The 19,733-nt window shown below is 52.4% G+C and overlaps 1 protein-coding gene across 1 annotated transcript; it reads left to right on the forward strand.

Annotated features, from left to right (window-relative positions):
• The first annotated feature begins 600 nt into the window (after positions 1 to 600).
• Positions 601 to 18,530, forward strand: IGF2 (insulin like growth factor 2). The gene is made up of 4 exons (XM_059474211.1): positions 601 to 1,082; positions 8,663 to 8,825; positions 15,561 to 15,727; positions 16,176 to 18,530. The coding sequence occupies exons 1-4, from the start codon at positions 978 to 980 to the stop codon at positions 16,416 to 16,418; spliced, it is 678 nt and encodes a 225-aa protein (XP_059330194.1). The 5' UTR covers positions 601 to 977; the 3' UTR covers positions 16,419 to 18,530.
• The last annotated feature ends 1,203 nt before the right edge of the window (positions 18,531 to 19,733 follow it).

A 19,733-nucleotide genomic window follows, 5' to 3' on the forward strand; every position in this document is an offset into this window, starting at 1 on the left:
GGGCTCGCTGCCCGCAGCGGGGCAGGCACGGCGGCAATGCCCGAGCCATTGCCGGGGAGCTCCTCCGAGCCCTTGGGCGGCCGCGCCGACACCTGTGCCCGTGTGCACCTAGAGGGGCACCCGAGAGAGGACGGGCCGGGCCATCTCCCCTCTCCCACCCCGCCGGCACTCGGGGCTCGCCGCCTCGCAGCGAGAGGCGCTCAAGGGGTGCCCCCCGGTATTTCGGGCAGGGGCTCGGAGTGCGGATCCACAGCTCTTCCCCTCACCTGCGGGGCGGCCGCGGATGCGCGGAGCCCCCCTCGCACCCGAGACCGGCAGGAGGGGTAAAGCTCCCATCCCGGGTAGCGGCACGCAAAGAAACCGTGCGGCAAAAACTTTCTGTCCCCTCTTCCTTCCCGAGCTGGACTCCGGAGGGTTACGAGGGAGAAGGAGGGAAGAAAGGAAGGGAGGGAGGGAAGAGAGGGGGTTAGACCGCTCTGCAACATTATTGGCTGCGTGGCCGGGCTGGTGCTCGCCGGGAGAGCATGCCCATTGGGGGGGGTATAAAAGGTATAAAAGCCGGAGCGCCCTGCTTGTCTGCTCGCTCGTGGGGCAGCAGCCGGTAGCAGCGGACAGCGAGGCAGCCGGCCCCTTCGCCCCGACCAAAGGGACGCACTCAGTAAACACAAAAGTGAGAGCCACCTAAGGGGCAGCCAAAGCAGGAGAGAAAGAGAAGGGAAGAAAAAAAAAAAAAAAAAAAAAAGGGCGAAAAACAACCCAGGAAAAAAAAAAAAAAGGAAAAAGAAAAAGGAGAGGAAAAGAGCGAGCGAGCGAGCGCTTTCTCTAGAATAACAGAATACCTGATCGTAACAAAATAACATCCTTCAGACAAAATCTAGCAGGGACTTGACATACCAAAAAGGCAAGGCGAGGAGAACGTGCCAGGGCGCGGGGAAGGCAAGCCAAAGCCGCGATCGCTGCCAGGGCAGGAGAGCAGCATGTCAAGCGCCGGGGCACACACGGATGAGCGCTGCCGGCAGCCCGCCTTCCTCCCCGGCCCGCCGCCGCCGCCAGAAGTTGAGAGCAGCAGCGGCAGTGCCAAGGTAAGCGCCGCTCCGCGCTGCCCTCCGCGGGCAGGGCACGGCGGGATTGCCCGCGCCGCGCCGGGCAGACCCGCGCCGAGCCGCGCCGTGCCGTGCCGCCCGGGCACCGCTGAGCCATCCCGACCGCGCCGGGCAGAGCCGCGCCGGGCAGAGCCGCGCCGTCCCCACGCGTGTCACTAGAGGGACCCCGAGCGCCGGGCCAGGCGCGGGCGGCCCCGCTGCGGTGGGTGCGCGGGGTATCCCGGGCTCCCGCCCGCCCGCGGTGCTGCCCGCCGCGGTGCTGCCGGCGCGGTCCCGCGTGGGGCGGAGGGAGCGGCGGGGGCCGGGCCGGGGCTATGCGAGGTCACGCAGCAGCGGCAGCGAGCGCAGCGCGGCCCCCGCTGCCCGCCGAGCTCCCTCCGCGCCGGGCGGCTGCGGCTGCGGGAGACGCGCGGGGAGGGCAGCGCCGGGGCTCCGGAGAGCGGCGAGATGATTAAACTCTCTTCTGCAAAACACTGCGGTGTGTTTGGTCTCGGGAGGGATAAAAATACAGCGAAGAAAAACAAGAAAGCGAAGCCAAAATGGAGTGAGAGTTAATGGTTGGCGTGCAGCCTTCGACTTTCTGTGATTTTTTAAATTTTTTTTTCTTCTTCTTCCTTCCCAGTTGCTTTTCCCTACAGTAATTGTTTTAAGAGCGCAACTTGGAAAGGTTTTAGCACTCTGTTGAGCAGTAGGGAATTGGGGCACATGAGGGAACTCGGATTTAGCGTAACTGTACCGGCAGATGTGGCTGCCTCCCCTCCAGCCAAGGGTACTTCAGCAGGGTTGCTGATACGCCAGGTCTCGCTAGGGTGGTGTGGAGCAATCAAGTGTGAAAACAAGGTTTGTGTGGGTGGTTTTAAACAAGACACCTCGGGAGAGCCTCTGCTTTCAACCCAGGCTCCCTATACAAAATTTGTAGTTTTCTTTCAAATGCTGGGATGTGCCTGGGAGACTGAGGCATGTTTTTCTTTGGGTTTGTTTATTGTCAGATTGTGTGTGTATGTGGGAGGCAGTTTTTTTTTTTTCCCCTTTTACTTTGCAGGGTTCAACGTGTTGGGATTTTTATTCCTCCTCTTGCCTTGATTTAGAGTGGAGTTGAGGAGTCTGGGTCGAGGGGTTTTGTTAAGGATGACTTTGTGCTAAGGACATCTGGAGGTATAAAAATGACTGACACTTCTGATTTGACTTCCACTGTGCTGTTTTGGACCCAACTTGACAATTTTGGTGGGGGTGAATGGGTCAGAGCTGTAAATCTTGCTCCGTGTTGTTGACACCCACACAAGTTCACTCAGCCTTTCAAAGGGGCTATCCCAGCTCCTGTGAAAATTCATTAAGGGATAAAAGATTTGACACCGCAGGTCCCCTCCCACCGCTGCATGAAATTTGAGAGCCAAAATCTATCTGCGTGTGTGTCCCAGCGCTCTTTCTGACAGGTGATCTTTTTTTCAGCCTGGCTGGAGAGCTGCTGCTCTGACCAGTCAACCCAGAGCTGTCAGTGTGTGTCTTCCCCTCGATTCCTATAGGGTTCAGCATGAGCCCAGCTCGTCTCACGGAGCACCAGAGAAAAGCATTTCTGCACTTTTCTTTTTTTAAATAAAGCAAACACAGCAGGTGAGGTCTTATTTTTAGAGGGACCAAGGAGTTGGTGTGTTTCCAGCAGTGCATACGAGCACTGTAAGTGGCCCACCCTCTCCCAGCTCGTGTCCTGGGGCTGACCTCTCCGATCCTTCTTTGGATTGTCTTTGCTTTTAAAAGCTGATGAGTGTCTTAGCAGGGAAAGCGATATCGGCCTCCCTCGGCATGCTTGGGAGAGGGGTCACGAGAGGTGGGGGGCACCAGGGGAGGAAGTCTGCCGTGGCGCTACAGCCCGGCTCTGAAGGGGTTAAAGCTGCTCTGCCAAGACATAAAGCAAGTTCAACGTGTTGTGGGAATATAATTTGCCAGTAGACTCCAGTCACCGCAGTTCCTGATTTAACAGCTTAACTTGCTGTTAACTTTCTCTGATATACTCCAGGTTTTGGAAGGGAATGCAGAAAGGAGAGAGGAACAATAAAGAAAGAAGTTAAGTGAGGCTACTAAAACAGACTTAAATCCCTTCACTGGGTCCTGCCAGCTGTCTTTAGAAGAGTTAAGCAAGATTGCATTTCCTTATTTTTTTTTAATACAATAAATCAAATATTTCTGGGCTGCATACCAAAATTTATGCAATACTCTCTTAGTCCCCAGTGGGGTGAGTAAATGGTACTGAATACCCCATTCACCTTTTTCAGCTTGATTTTTCCACAGGCACAGTAGTTCTCCTGCAGCTCGTACAGGCATGGGGTGCAGGCAGCACTTCCCTGCCCCACAGGCAGAGGAGGCAGGTGCCTCTCCAGGCTCACAGGATGGAAGGCAGAAAGGTGACCCCCTCTGGTGTGGGGTGGGGTGGGCTGCTGATGGGGACAAGCAGTGAAGACAAAAAAGTGAGGGCTAAAAATAGCAGCAGTATTGCCAGCCTCAGCCATATGAATGTCATGCAAGCCAGGTGCCAAGAATCAGAAGGTATTTTATTTTTTTCAAGCCTGAGCTAAACAGCAAAACCCCTGGTCCTCTTGAGTGGTTTTAATTCGCCTGACAACTCAGTGGTCAAAAGTTTTGTGTTTTGAAGCTTGCTTCTTCCAAGCTGTGAGTGGTTGGAAGTCTCCTTTCTGTTTCAGATGAAGAGAGAGGCTCTTCTGTGGCACAGCATGAGGTGATTCCTCTGCCTTCAGGTATTGCTGGGCACCTCATCCCTGTGCCTCTGCCCAAGATGCAGCTCCTGGGTGGTTTCAGCTGCCAAGGCACCTGCCTCTCACTCTGGCTTCCACTATGCCTTTGCTCCTTGGCACCTTGGGGCATCATGGCCCAGCGCCCTGTGCCAGGTTGGGCTGCCCCGTGGGCAGGGGTGGCATTCTCTTGGCGCTTGAGTGGTTGGCACATGCCCACATCCTGCTCCTTTGGGAATGCCACGCTCAGAACCGGCTCAGCTCAGCTCCCCACTCTCCTGGGGCTGGCCATGGAGAGGAGTAATGCAGAGAGGCAGATGTTCAGCATCTCTCACAGGCAATCATCAGAGTAGCAAAACATCAGTCTGGCCTTTTTATTTTTTTTTTTTTTTTGAAGGGGTGGAGTGTGAGGGATGCTGGGATGTGTAAACTGGGGTTTTCCCCTCTGGCATGTGCCACTGGGTTTGGGCTGACGACTTTTCTTTTGCCATGCTCCCTTTTAAATGCTGCACTGCTCCACAAAGAAGCAAGATTTTTTGTTTTTTCTATTTGCTGTCCAAATCCAAATTTTACAGACTGGGCCATCTGTCAATTCCCTCCTACGTTGTTCTGTTCATATTAAATTGCAATGAAGGCCAGACTGAAGAAGGAATTAGGTCAGACAGGAGGTTTTGTCTCTGTTTTTGGGGAGATATTTGTTGCCCAAGAGGCATCGTGGTTTGGTTTGCTCAGCACAAGCCTGGATGCAAGGGATGCCTGAGCTGTACTCTGAGACTTGGCAACTGGGCCTTTTAGCACATTGTGGCCTCTTGGCCCCCAACTCCCCAGCAGCTGGACAGAAACTTCGATCCAGCTGATTCAGCAGCAGATCCTGACAAAATCCTTTAGCAGTCTCGGGTGGGAGGGTGACTCCAGTGCAGACCTGCCCTGGGGCTCACTCCCAGCACATCACAGCCACTCAGACAGAACCCTCTCTGCTGCCTGGGGGCTGCCAAGAGGTGTCTGGGGGTCCCTGGCCAGGGGTGCAGTGCCACAAGGCAGGAATACATGGGAGCTCCAAGGGAGGAACATCCTGCAAATGGCAGCCTGCAGCTGGACTGGTTCCAGTGGCAAACTGGTTTTGTATGCAGTGCTGGGGATAATGGGAAAGGCATGAGAGGGGCATGAAGGATGGAGAGCAAAGCAGACCCTCTCCAGGGAGGGAGAGGCCAGCAGTGTGTGCTGATACGTTGTCTGAGCATGTTCTGCACTGATCATCCTGCTTCAGATGTGAGTTACTCAGAGGAGCTTCAGGTGTGATTCCCGGGATGGTCCAGGTCACCTGTGCAACCAAGAGATTGCTCTTGCAGCGCCCTCTTGCACACTGTGGGCTACAAGCCCTCCTCAGGAGGAATTTGGTGCTCAGGTTGTTGGGCATCTGGCACATCTCATGCTGCCATCCCACTTCATCCTAAAGCCTGTGAGCTCTGCCTGGGCACATGAGGAGCAATGGCAGTCAGCAAGGCTGGTTGAACCTGCTTTGGCAAGAATGGGACAGTGGTAGCTGTAGCCTCTCTTCTAGCAGAGACAGGACCTTGTCCTTTAGGGAAGTAACCCACTTCCCTTCTACTGCCTTATTCTTGTTTCATTTCATTTAAGAGAGGCTTTCTAATAAAATATGAAGGTTCTTCCAACCATTGGTGTGAATTTGCTCCTGTTCAACAGCTGAGGAGACCATGCCTGTCCTAATGCTTGGGACCAGAAACCAAAGGCTGTGCTGTCTCATGTTTCCAGTGGAGAATGAAGCCTTGGAGGTATTCACAGGGCTTAGACTCATCATGCTGAGCAGCCATTCAGTTCCTGCCACCGGTGCAGCTGGCATGGTGCTTGCACCAGCCAGGTCTGGGCTGCAGGTACCCAGCTGTGCCATGACACTCTTTTGGGGTGAGCAGCGCCTGCTCTGGCAGTCATGGAGCGGTGGGTGCAAGCTTTCTTGCATGGGTCTGGTTATCCCTGCTTTGAGGGAGGGAAGGATCAGCTGAAAGGCTACTGGGAGATGTTGAGCCAGTGATGGAACCCTGGGAGCCTCTGTAGCCTTTGTGTGAAGTCTGGGGGCTTTTTATTTGCAGAGTCAGTAGGGCCAAAGGCAGAGGGAAGGGTTTGCGGGGTTGAGTTGGGTTGCAACTCCACCAAGGTGGAGGGAAACTGCAGCACTGGGTAGTAAATAAAGATGCTCTTTGCTTTGCTGCCTGGTTTCTCATTACATAGCTACTGGAAGGAGCAGGGAGATGCCAAGGTGACAGCAGAGGGAAGGGCTGGTGGCTGGTGCCTGGGCAAAGATGGATGCATTTCTGCATTACACCTCCATGTTAGCCGTGCTCTGGATGACAGCAATGGGGTTCTCACTGTTCCTGCTGCTTCAGGGGCACTTCCTGGCTGGAGTTATGGGGTGTGTGGGCACCTGGAAGGAGCTTGCAGTGGAGGCAGGGAAGGCTGCCAGGGGCTTGCAGTGCAGTTTGTGCAGGAGCAGGTATTTTCTGAGGAGCACAAGTGTTTTTCCACAGAAGGTATCAGGTCTCCTCAGCATCAAATATCATCTGCTGACAAAATCTTGCTCTCCCCTTTCTTCAGAACATCTCACTCTTTTCTTTAGACTGAATGTGGAGGAAAAATGATGTTTGTCACCTGTGCCACCAATCAACCCCTTCGTGTCAGGTCTGGTTCTGGCCTAGGGAGCCAGCGTGCAGCCTGCTCATTAGCCACAGTGTCCACAGCCACCATGAGCCCAACTGGGGACGTGGCATCATGTGGGTGTCCTGAAATCCCATATGAGTACCTTTGATGGCAACACTGGCTGGTGGCAAATCTGTCACCCCAACAATGAGCACTGGCACTACCTGAGGCGTGGGGACACCAGCAATTGGGATCTGCACGTAAAAAAAGTGCTGAAAAAGGGACAGGAACAGTGTGGTTGGTCTGTTGTCAGCTGGAGATCTGGCCCCTGATGCTGCAGCACCAGGGGCATGACTTCAGCAGTGAAAGTGATGCTGTGTTGTGTTGGAGAGGCCCAATAAACAACTGTGGCCCATTTGATAAAAAAAACCAACAAGGTGAAAAGGTGCTGGTGGTAAAACACTACAGCTTAGCAGCCTGGTGTCAGAGTCTGGTGCCATCCCTCTGCTTCTGTTGTAGTACAGAACAAAGTCCCTGCAGTGTGCTGAAGGGACCATTGCTGCTGGAAAAACTGGTCCTGGTCCCATCACTTGCTGATTTGAGACCACTTTGTTCCCAGGGCTGCTGCCTCTCTCATCCAGAGCTTTGGAGGGCTTCTGCCAGTCTTGCTGATCTCTGCCAGCACAGGCTGAGCAATACTATGGCCATCAAAACTCAAGCAGGAGGAACGTCCCCCACAGCCCACCCAGACCTTGAAACCTCTGTTTTGGCTTTTCCTGCTGCTGATCCCTGTCCTCCTGCTGCTCAGCAGAGCTCATGACTTGTAAGCATGATGCATTTCTAGCAGTGACAATTTGAGCTACGTGCTACTAAAAATTCTACTAAAAATTTGGGAGCAAGGGTGTCTTTATTGCTGGCAGGACCGTAGCGGGACCTCGGGGGACCTGGGCTAATTTCCTGGCTGCGTTTCAGACTTCCCCTGTGACCTTGGGCGAGTCATTTAATCTATCCTGGGCTTCGGCTTCATCTCCGAGCATCCCGGGGGGGGTAAGGTAATATTCATTAACTGATATTATTCTCGAGCTGCTCAGATGCTATGGTGATGAAAGCTGGATGTGAGACCTAGTGTCTTGGTTGAATATTAGCAAGGAGAGAGGACGCTCTGCTTGAGATTAGGGTTGCCACCCACTGTCTGCTATTTTGACATGCATCTCTTCATTTTGAGCTTACCTGTCTGGTCAAAACCCAGCTTTGTTTGGCTGTATGGGTACTGTGGGGCTCGTTACTGAGGGACTATAATGCCTTGAGCCATTCATGGGTTTTGCCCCATCCAGTGGGGCGATAGCACCCTTGCTTTACACCTGCAGAGACTGACATGAATATAAAGCTGTTTGCTGGAGCCGAGTCTTTGGGCTAGTTAGCAAATATCCAGGGAGTTTCCTTTTTAATGCTCTGCACTGTCTGACACTGCCTTTACCCTCCCTAGTGATGCCTCAGGAGTGTTTCCTGTGGGACCACACTATTCCTGAGGGATGTCTTCTCAGTCCCAACTCTTGTCAGCAAATACAGCTTGTGCAATCGGCCTCTTGATTGCTTGAGCCTCATCTCTCTCACATGCCTGGGACAAAAGCTCTTCTTTCCAGCTTTCCTCAAAAGCAGCTCTAGGACAGGTTGAGGCTTCACTTGATTTCACTTTGCATGGATGTGTTTTCAGACGGGGCACGAAAACCTGTCATCAGAAGAGGAAAAAACAACACCTACTAATAATAATTGGAATAAATTCCCTTCTAAAAGGGGGGAAAAAATAAAAAAAAATCACACTGTTGAATGAGCAGGGGAACTAAAAGCCTTTTAGAGGTAGGCTGAAGTGGGATTTTCCAATGGAAAACCCGCCTCAATGCAAACCTTGTCTGCCCGGTGCTGCTGCCCGGCGGCCGAGCGCAGGGAGCTGGCCTCACCCCAGCCAGGGCTGTCGCAGCGCTGCCGCTCCTTCCCTGCAGCTGCAGCAGCAGCAGCATCCCGGCACGGCTGGGCATCCCGGCACGGCTGGGCATCCCGGCACGGCTGGGCATCCTGGCATGGCTGGGCATCCCCTCGGTGTGCTGCAGGGGAGGTGGCGGGGGGGTCTGTCCTGCGGTGCTAACGCTGTGCCTCTGTCCCCAGGTGCCGAGGATGTGCGCGGCCAGGCGGATGCTGCTGCTGCTCCTGGCCTTCCTGGCCTATGCGCTGGACTCGGCGGCTGCCTACGGCACGGCGGAGACCCTGTGCGGCGGGGAGCTGGTGGACACGCTGCAGTTCGTCTGCGGGGACAGGGGCTTCTACTTCAGTAAGTGCTGGGCACTACAGCAGGCTGCCTCCAGCCCACACCTTGGCTCAGCAGAGCTGGGCTGGGAGGGAAAGGAGGGGTTTCCAGCCTGATGCTTTTCAGGATTTCCTTGTATATGGCAGCAGGCCAGGAGAGGAGCAAGAAAATGGACACGGTCGGGGTGACAGGCATCCCCTTGGCACTGGTTTTGGGGGCTGTCTGGTACCATGGGGAAGCTGGGTCCTGCATATGATGCTTGGGACAGTCGAGTGTCTCTGGAGAACCATATGTGGCTGGTTCACCGGTGATAAGGGCAGTCATTACAATAATGAGGGTGTCTGCAGCCAGTGCCTTGCTGAGCTTGGGCCCAGGTTTATTTTGAAACTTTGCTGCCTAAGCATTGCATCCTGACAGCAGACAGGAAGCTGAGCACTCTCCCTTCCCAGGTAGGCTTTGCTTGGGTACAGCAGCACCTTCTTGGCTGGTCCCAAAACTTTGTGACAAAGCTTTGTGACCTCCCAGGTACCACTGGTGACGTTGCTGCTGAAGAGTGATGTCTTACCCCTCTGCAGGGCAGCTAATTCAAAAAAATGCAGCAGTGCTGCTGTGTACAGTGTGCAGATGGCTTCAGACCAGCTGACTGCAGTGGGCTTTCCATCAGGATGCTTTGGGTCTTTGGGCCATTGGCAGTACGATGGATTAGCTGGTAAACAGGGAGGATGAAGAGTAAACCAGTGACAATGGATGCTCAGTAATCTATGGGCAAAGGTGCCTTGAGTGTAATAACCTTGTTTTGGTGTTTCGGTGCCCTGCTCTGCTTGGGAGTGGGAAGACTCTGTGTCTTGCTCCCCACTGAGGACTGAGCCACAGGGTGACTGACTACAGGAAAGATGCAAAGCCAAATGGAGGGGAAGAGAATGGAGATACCAGCTGCACATGGTGCTTTTGGCAGTCTTGTCTCTGCCTTGGGAAAAGGAATTAAAAAGTCACTCTCAAGTAAACAGAGTGTTTTTTTGGAAGAGTAGATTTGAGCACCAGCCTCCCTCTTGTTCCAGTCTGATTGTGCAGGGAACAATGGGGTGCTGCAAAGTTAGGGAATGACTTTGGACGTCCTTTTCCAACCTGGATGTCCCTTCCCAACCTGGATGCTTTACTAGACTTGTCTCCTGCTGCCTGCTGATGTTGCATAGAGAGAGGCACAGAGATCCCACACCCAGCCGCAGCAGTGTTCAGGTTGGGAAGGGCTTCAGCTTCAGTTTTGGGAGGATGGTCAGGCTGCAAGTGGCTTTGAACCCTCTGGGGGCAATCCCCCTTCCCCGTCCTGGCTGTGCAGTGGGATCTTCTCATAGCTCCCTGGGTACTGTGGGCAGGTGGTGCTTTTGGGGTGCTCTGGGTGCACTTTCTCACTGTGATGGAGCCCAGCAGCAAGGGTTTGCATGGCAGCTGCCCTTCCTTTCTTCATCTCCCCTTCTTTTACCGACATGGCAGGGAGGCAAGTGCCTCTCCTGCTCTCACAGCTCTTCCTCTCCCTCTATATGTAGAGGAGTATCTGTCTCCCTCCTTGCTTTCTCTTCCCTCCTCCTTCTCTCTGGGGATGAAAGGGAATGGGGCTTTTGTTTTAAGGTCAAACTGACCTCCTTTCACCTCAAATAACCCAGCTGCCCAGGCCAAAATAAAAACACTTTTGAAGGCAGACAAGTCTCTTGGTGCCAAGTGGCCAGTCGGTTGCTTGCAAGGGAGTTCTTACTTTATTTCTTTCTGTCCACTCCCGTCTTTACCTTTTTGAATATTTCTGGTGAGCCCAGGTACTGGGGGTGAAATAGTCCAGTATTTTAACCCTTTCAGGATCTGAGCAGCTTGTGTCATGCAAGGCTGAAGACATTTGGGCAGTCCCTCTACTTGATGAATGTTTTGGACATCCCTATTTCACTTAATTTTTCCCTCTCTAAGTGATTATTTCTGACCACGTTCATCTTCACTCCTAAACCCACATGGCTACACTGTTGTCACCATGTATATGCAGTAGGGCACAGTTGTGTTGCACCATCGTGGGTTTACATCTTAAAACTGAGCCCGGGTTTGTATCGGGCACCTCACAGCTTGGGATGTGTGACCTGATGAGCAGCCTGTGCTAAAGCAGCTGTTCACACAAGAAATAAATGACTTGGGGAGCCTTGTCCTGTGCATACCTGAGGGCTTGCTTGCTGGACAGGCTGGTAGTATTGAAAAAACAAAAAATGGTATGAAAATCCATTATTGCTTTTTTTGCTGAAGCAATTATTTTTAAGAACTTGTGATGCTCTGAATTCTTGCAAGAGAGCACTTTGCTAGGGAAGCTGGCTGTGAGATGCAGTGATTTTGCATCAGTGCAAGGGGAATGCAGGCACAGATGGTGTCCTGGGAGGCACCACAGCTGGCAGGTGCTCGGGGCTGAGAATGCTGAAGCTGCCTCCAAGAGCTGGGGCTGCAGAAGAGCTGCACTAACAGGGGCAGGGCCAGCAGCACTAAGGTTACCTAGCCTTGGGACATGGTGGAAATGGTGATGCCAGCTCTGTATCTACCCCAGGCATGCACGGGCAAGCTAGAGCTGAAAATGAGCACGCTTTGCTCTGCACTGGTGATGCTTCCTCTCTGTGACTTTTAAGTCTTCTGGCTTGGCTGCAGCTGCTGTCAAGGTGGTGGCTTCCTGCCATGGCACTGTGGCAGGGTTGGTACCCCTGCTCCCCAGCAGCCCCCCAGGGACAGCGGCACAGCCCACGGAGGGATGCTCAGTCCAGCCAGAGTGAAAAGCAGGGCTGGTCGAGAGGAAGCCTCAGCCCTGAAGTTGCTGTCATGCAGCTCTGGCAGGGAGGGAGAGGGGGCTGCAGGGGGAGAGGCGGCCGACTTCTCTGTAAACAACAGCTCCTGTTTCCTCCTTTCCAACAGCTGATAAGAATTTAGCTCTTTGCAGCCGCTTGTGCTGACGGGGCACATTCTTGCGCACCCGCCGCTCCTCCGAATAATACTAGGAAAAAGCAGGGGGGAAAGTGCGGTGCCGGGGTGGGGGAGGGCCAGGCTGGGGGCACTGGGACGGGGCCTGGTGCTGCACAAAGGCCCCCTTGTTGCTCCCAACATTCCTGCGACAGGGGCACGGGGACTGTTTACACCCAAAGTCCCCTTCCACTCGGCTGACCGCCTGATTGACCGGAGGAGAGGGGACCCAGCCAGGGTGGCACCAGCACCGTGCACCCCTCCCCACAGCATCTGCTTGGTGAGGGTGGGGAGCCTGGAGCAGTGGGGTGCTCATGCTAGGGAAGGGACCCTCCTGTCCCCCATGGCAGTGGGCACTGTGCCTCCTCTGGCACAGAGGCATCGCTGAGCTGCAGGTACATGGCCTCTGGGTTTTCCCAGGAAAGGGTTTGGCTTTGTGCCACTTCTGGGATGCCCTGTCAGGAGAGCCTGTACCTAGGCAGGAATAACCCCAGGCAGCTGGAGGGCTTCACACTGCCAGGCTTTGCTTCACAGAACTTTGCATCTCAGGGCTTGTGCCCTCAGCAGCGCCGTAGAAGGTTTTGGTGAAGCACAGTTTTGGGAAAAAGGGAGCCTGGCCATTCATTGAAGGCCGAGAGGAAGCGCGTTTCCTCAGGAGGAGGAGGTCGTTGCTGTGCTGGGAAGTGGCTCATGTGCCCCAGCGATGCCGCAGCCTGCTGCCCACGCAGTTCTCCTCTGCGGGCAAGGGATGGAGTGGCAAAACCCTCCCTGGGTTTGGCAGTGGCGGTACAGAGAGATGCCACCCATGGGCAAAAGCCAGGAAATTCAATCTTTAGTCCCTGTGTAAATTGTGTTACAGAACAAACACTCTTCCCAATCCAGGTCAGCAGCAATATTGCTGGTAGCCAGCAATGTCCTGTTGTCTCCAGGTACTTTCTGAGACTAAATCCCTGTTTGTTATGTTTGCTTATTTTTTATCCTAAAGTAACTCTGCCCCGGAGGATTGTAGGGGCATTTGGCAAGGTCCTTACGGACAATTATGTAATGGAAACGTGCCCCATCGGAGAGTCACGGTGGAGCTGGCAGTAGTGCCGGCAAGGGGAATGGCTTGAGCAGCTTTGTGCAGGAGAGAAAGGGCAGCACACTGGGGCTGGGGGCCACACGTGTACCTGACAGGCAGGCAGGGGCAGCAGTCAGGGAGGAAGAAGCCGTGTCACTGTGGTGGTCCCTGCTGGGAGCTCACCCTGGTGGTGGCACAGCTGGCATTTGCAAACACATGCTGACATGATCTGCCCGTGTGTACCGACGCCAGAAATTGTCCTTGAAGGCACAGCGGTGAATGTAATCCCGTTTTCCGCATTGTTTTTCTCCTCCCCTCTTCTTTCCAAACAAACATAACTGCAAGTGGGAAACTTCTGTTTTTGAGAGGAGATATGTAACCTTTGAAAACCTCAACTTCTCCTCAAAGCATGTGTGTCATCACTTGTGCAGCCTTCTGTTCAGCGGGAGTGTGAATGTAGCCCTTAGGGAATGTGCTAGCGAGAGGGGGTGACTTTAATTTTTTCTCTTTCCCTTCTGAACTCTCCTTCTGCCCATATCAGGATGCTTTTGTGGAGCAGCTTAATGCTTCAGCAGCCTGCCATGGATTGAGTTGGGCACTGGGATTGATAGGACCTAAGCAGGGGCCATGTGCAGTGTGGGGTGTTGCTGGAGTGCACCTCTCCCACAGATCTCACTGGGCATTGCATGCACAGAGAAGAATACATGCAGCTGGTCCTAAGCTGGCTCCTGTCCCTGTCTCCTTTGGCCATCACCACCCAGGCTGCCTACTCTGGCATCACTTGAGCTGTGGGCACCCAACACATCTGCCCTACCTTTCAGGGGAGGGCCCAATCCAGTGTTTATTGACCACAAGAGAGAAAATAAACTCCTAACAGTGATCTCTTCAATGAACCTTTGCCAAGGGGGAACCAGCCTTCTCATCTCCCTGTGGGGCTGGTTAAAGGTCATGCCTGAAGTTCTAGAGAAAAAGAAAAGAAAGGTGGTGGCACAAGGAGGATGAATGTGGACAAGAAAGCATTTGAAGTGACTCCCAGAGGCAGGTCTCATGGTATGGGTCATCAACCAGCACACTGATGCTGAATTTGTTTGTGCAACCTCTGAGCATGCTGGAAATACACCAGCATGGACCAGAGGGCTCCTGGCCTATGGGAACATGACTGATTTTAACAGAGAGCAGGTGCCCTGCTGCCGGGCTATTACAGAGGCAGCAGTGAGGTATTTTCGTGGTGTTTTGCATGCCAGCATTGTGCACAGAGGGCTCCGTTGTGCATGGAGGACTGTGTTGAATATGCATGTCTGCATTGCACATGTGGGGCTGCATTGAATGCACAGAAGTGCATCCCACATGCACAGTTGCATTGCACATCTGGGGCTGCTTCTCACATGTGGGGCTGCTTCTCACATGTGGGGCTGCACTGTATGCATAGAGAACTGTGCTTTACAGCCTTTGTCCTGAGGCACTTTGGGTGGGCATCCAGGGTGGGATACCCTCCAGGGAAAGTGGTCGGCTCCATGTAAGCTAGGCTTAGGTCTTAACCAAGGCCTGAGACTTGAGTGCCTGCTCCTTCACGAGTGCAGGGGTGTGGATCATGCGTCATGCACAGGGCTGGTGTGGGCAGTGGTGTGTGCTCCTGCAGGCCAGCTGGGAGGTGAGGGCTCAGCATGCCATAGTGGGCAGTGCTAGGCATTGTGCTATACACCACTCGCTCTCGGTTTTCCCTGTGCCAAAAATCTCCTGGCTGGGATGTGGTACCAGATCCTGTTTGCAGACCCCACTGTTGCTGGCCTCTGTTTCCCTCCCTCAGAGCACCTTGGAGGAGGTGCTTGTGGAAGTGTGCAGCAGCCTGGCTGCAAACCCCACAACAGCACAAGAGCATAGCATGCTACGTGCAGCAAAAGCATGGAGAAAATCCTTTTGTTTTGGGCCAGTTTACATTCTGAAAGGCAGAATTCCCAAGCAAATTTGCTTTGCATCAGAAATTCAACTTTATCTGTCGTTTTTATTTTGAGAGTGGGAGGAAACATGGTAAAACTGATGTAAGCTTTTCCTCTGGAGCAGTTTGGCCATCATTAAGCAGTGATATGAAATGCACTTGGTCATTGCTGCACCAGACATGGGCCTTTGCATCCTTCTGCAGGCAGAAATGAGAGAGGAACCCTTATTAAAAGATTAAGTTTAATAGCTATTCTTGGCGGGTGTGGGAGCCTGTATTCTTTCTGCAGCTGTCTCAGAGCTGTCCCATCTGGTAAAATTTAGCTGCCTTGCTTCACTTCACCTGCCTGAGTGTTGATCTGGTGGAGGGAGGTTGGCAGCCACAACGCTGTGCTGCTTCTTTCTAATAAAATTCGCTTGCCAGGATCAACATTGGAGACGGTCACAGTAATCGGCACAGCGCTGGCGGTCAGGCTGGGCTTGAGCTTCCTCCCCTCAGCTGGGCCTGAGAAGGCCACCCGTGCCAGAGATAGAGGAGAGAGATAAACCCCCATCATTTAAAGTGCTGCTGGAGGCACGTGTTGGCATCAGTAGCCTTTGTCTGGGAAATGTTAACGCGACACTTGGCGTTAATGTTAACAGACCCTTGCGGGCTCTGGTCTGGGAGAAGCGCTGCCGTGTCTGAAGGATGGGGAGTCTCTGGTGGCTGGTGGTGGAGGGATGCCTACAAGGAATTGGACAGGGAGTCCAGCCCAGGTTGGTGGCTAATGCCAGGGTCTCTGCTGTTGCAGGTAGGCCGGTAGGACGAAATAACCGGCGGATCAACAGGGGCATCGTGGAGGAGTGCTGCTTTCGGAGCTGCGACCTGGCTCTGCTGGAAACGTACTGCGCCAAATCCGTCAAGTCGGAGCGTGACCTCTCTGCCACCTCCCTGGCGGGCCTGCCGGCACTCAGCAAGGTGAGGAGGCTGCGCAGGGATGGTGGCCCTCCTCTGAAATAAACAGAGAGAGAAACGACCGGAAGGCCGTGGGTGGAGAGAACAAACCCCAGCTGCAGGGTCTTGTGTTTCTGCGGAACTTTTGAGAGACAGCCACCATTGGCAAGTCGTGCCAAATGGCCTGCCAAAAGTCAGCTCTTAGTAAGGTGGGGAGCCAGAGGTGGGCTGGGTCACAGAGTCATAGCATGGTTTGGATTGGAAGTGACCTTTAAAGGTCATCTAGTGCAACCGTCCTGCAATAAGCATCTACTGGATCAGGTTGCTCTGAGCCCCGTCCAACCTTTCTGTGACTGTTTCCAGGGATGAGGCAATATTTCCATGGGAGGGATGGAGGTCCAAGAAGGGAATCCCCATCTGGAGAGCGGGCAGGCTCGAGTGGAGGCTAATATTGCTGTCCCTGTCCTTGCAGGACAGCTTCCAGAAGCCCTCGCACGGCAAGTACTCCAAGTACGACGTGTGGCAGAAGAAGAGCTCCCAGCGGCGGCAGCGGGACGTGCCCAACATCCTGCGGGCTCGCCGGTACCGGTGGCAGGCGGAGGGGCTGCAAGCGGCCGAGGAAGCCAAGGCGCTGCACCGTCCCCTCATCTCCCTGCCCAGCCAGAGGCCCCCAGCGGCGCGAGCCTCCCCGGAAACGGCTGGCCCCCAGAAATGAACCCTGACCGGCCGTCTCGATTTTTGATCTCCTGGGGGAGGGCGGGAGGACTGGCAATTCCCGACCCCCGAGCCCCTCCGTCCCCAGGGCCGCTGAGCCGAGGAGCGGGGCGGCGGGGCACCCTCACGCCGCTCCGGCCCCAACCAAACAACTGACACAGCAAGGAGGGGATGGCGGCGGCGGCGGTGGCGAGCAGCACCGCTCCCATGGCATCTCCCTTTTGGGGTGGGGGGGAGGGTTCTTTCGTTTCCCACACCTGTTTCGTTTCCCCGCGCCCCTGGTATTTCCAAACCTGTACTTGCGAAGGGACAGTTTGGCACTTGAACTTTTTTGCTGCTGGGTGCTGCGTGACATCCCCGGTGCCAATGCCAGAAGACAAAAGAAAGAGCAAGAGGAAAAAAAGGATATGAGGTTAAATCCTTTTTTTTAATCTTTTTTTTCTCGAGAAGCGTCCATTCCGTGTCTTTCTTGACAATAAAGTAAAAAAAACAGTAGAACGGGGAGAAACATTGAGGGATAAAGATTTTTTTGCCTCATTCCCACCCCACTTTTTTTCTTCTTTTTTTTTTTTTTTTTTTCTTTTGGTTTTTCTTATTTTTATAACTTTCTTTTGCACCTTTAAAAGAAAAACGTACCTGAGAAGAAGTTCCGAGGAGCCCCCATCTGCGTTTTTGTGTGTGTGCTTCATTACAAGATTCCAAATCGACTTGCACCTTTTTTGAAATCACCGATGTCGGGAGAAAGAGAGGAAGAGGAGAGAGAAAGCAAGAAAGAGAGAAGGAAAAGGAAAGGGGAAAGAAGAAAAAAAGAAAAAAAGTGAGCTGATGCTCACTTTAAATGGAGGAGGCGTCTGCATTGCACATTTGCCACGGATTTAGTTGATTTATATATATAATATATTATATAACTTTTTTGGCAAAAAAGCACTATTTTTATGGGACATTTTGTGTAGTATCTGAAGAGGGATTGTAATGTTTAAAATGTGTTATGGTGCTAAAGTAAGTTGGAAGGGAAAAAACCCAGAAATAGCAAGGGAGGGTGGGGAGGGAAGGACAAGATAGCGAATACTGAACTTGAAATTTTAGCTTTTCGTTTTAGGAAAAGTGTGATAAATGTGTTTCTTTTCTCTTCTGAAATATAGCTTGGTCATGACCATATGAGCTAGTTGGCTGTTACTCATGTACACAGATGCACGCACACACAGAATACATCGACACGCATCCATTTTTTTTTTGTTTAAAAGAAACAAAAACAACACAACCACCGCAACTTAGACTAAAAGGGAACTGTTCTGGAGACAAACTATTTTGAACGGTGAAGGTGTTGCCAGTTAGAACTCAAGGCCCTGCTTCTGCACGGACCCCCTGGAGCTTCCCGAGCCTAGGGGAATGTCGCTCTTCCCTGTCCTTGCTGCAGCGCCGATGGTCCAGCGGGCGGGCGGGCAGCCCTCACACCGAGCCGCTGCCGAAGGAGCAGTCCCACGCCCTGCCGTCTCCTTTTCCTTCTCTTGCCCTTTGTGTCCTTCTGGCCGGAGCCTGGCGTCCCTGCCCTCCTCCCCTCGCTGCCCTGCGGGGCTGGCAGGAGGAAGGGCAGCACCTGTGCCGGGGTGGCTGCAGGGCTGGGGCTGCTGCACGGGATGGGGAAAGGCCAGGCCCTGCCTCGGGACTCGGTCAGCAGATGGGTTGGAGAGGTGGGCAGAGGGCTGTAAAATAGGTTGGGTTTAAAATAATATATATTATCTGTCTAGAAACCGTAAAAGGGGGGGGAATCAATTACATCTCCCTAATATACTCTCATTTGCTAATAAAATTGGGACACTCTGTTAACCAGTTCTGTACTTGCTTTGTCTTATATATCCATACATTTAAAACATAAAAAAAAAAAGACTACTTGAATTGTATTCTATTTCGTGGTTTGGAGGGGAGGGCTAGGGGAGTCTTGAGAGGGGGAGGATTTTAATGTATAATCCTTTTGTTTGTTATTACCTTGCAATGTTGAGCCATGAAGCCTTTGTTTAAAAAAATGGCACTGCAATACACGACAAAGAAAATCCTTTATTTATTTTATTAAATATATATGGAAAAGAATGAAAATCAGTCCAAATTAGGGAGGGGGAAAGGGAAGTGGGTGGGGTGGGAAGGCAGAATAAAAACAGAGAAATTGCAAATAATTGACTTTTTTTTTTCCTTTTCATGTGTCTTTTTTTAAAAAAAACTTAGTTTTTATTTTTTAAAAAGAGAAGTAAAAGCTTTCCTGGATGCTTTGTACCAAAAAAGAAAAAATTAAAAAAAAAAAAAAAGAAAACCTGTTAAGCAAATAAATATCCATCCAGAATACGAAGCCTGACTTTTACTTTTCATTTATTTTTGCTCCTGGGGTGAGAGTTGGGTGGGAAGAAGGCCATGCCAAGAGCCACTCCCTGTGGAGGAGCAGAGTGCACTGCAGCTCCTCTTTTGGAGCTCAAAATTGCAAGAGAGTGTGTGGTACCCTTAACATGGTTGTTCCACAACATGGAACCTCAGCCTTGTGGCAGATGCCACCTGAATCCCCCAGTCATCTGCCCAGTGATTCCTGGTGAGGTCTGGGTTTGTTTTCCAGCAGCTGTTGGGGTTTGCTTAGCTTTTACCAGTTTGGGTTGTTCCAGTGACCTGAAAGCTGGATGGGAAGTGAAGATGGCAAAAAAGAGCAAAGAAAAGTGTCTAGGTTAGGTTTCCTGGTAGATGGAGCTTCTCTGGTTCTCGGAGTAGATACAGCTTCTCTTTACAATTTTAGGAATCCTAAAGATCTGGTTTTTATCTCATACAACCATCATGCACCACAGCAAATAGAAGGTAGAACACTGCAGTTCCAGTTTGGTAGCAGAACAATTGTGGGTAAAACAGTGCCCACGGTTTCTTTTAAAAATTTGCAATAAACAACAAAAAAATGTCACACGGTTTTTCCCTTTTGGGATTTTTGTGGTTGGTAAGGGAGGGTTTTGTACAGATGTAGGGCTTCCTCTGGCCAGGTACTTTACTGCAGGTGGAGAAAGGATGTGTCTGCTTTCTGACTATGTTCCAAGACCCCAGTGCAGGTTTCGTTCACATTCAAATGTGTCCCTATGAAGAGCGAGGACTGATTTCATTGCGGCTTCTGGTTATAACGGATGGAATTTTTGCTTTTGGGAACTTTGGTGCTTCTCTGCTCTTTGTTGCATAAGCCGCTGTCATGGGGGGTGTTTAGAGCTGATTAAAAAGCAAGAAAATCATCACCCAAATATCTTGCTGCATTCCCCAGGATGGAAAGCAACAAAGCTGGAAGCACCATAAGGGTGAT

This window comes from Ammospiza nelsoni, chromosome 6, assembly GCF_027579445.1.
Source record: "Ammospiza nelsoni isolate bAmmNel1 chromosome 6, bAmmNel1.pri, whole genome shotgun sequence".
NCBI classification, from domain to species: domain Eukaryota; kingdom Metazoa; phylum Chordata; class Aves; order Passeriformes; family Passerellidae; genus Ammospiza; species Ammospiza nelsoni.

Excerpts from the sequence above, each read along its gene's own strand:
- IGF2 (XM_059474211.1), top strand. The coding sequence starts at position 978 with ATGTCAAGCGCCGGGGCACACACGGATGAGCGCTGCCGGCAGCCCGCC. Across the intron at positions 8,826-15,560 it reads GGACAGGGGCTTCTACTTCA|GTAGGCCGGTAGGACGAAAT; the intron begins GTAAGTGCTGGG and ends CTGCTGTTGCAG. Across the intron at positions 15,728-16,175 it reads GCCTGCCGGCACTCAGCAAG|GACAGCTTCCAGAAGCCCTC; the intron begins GTGAGGAGGCTG and ends CTGTCCTTGCAG.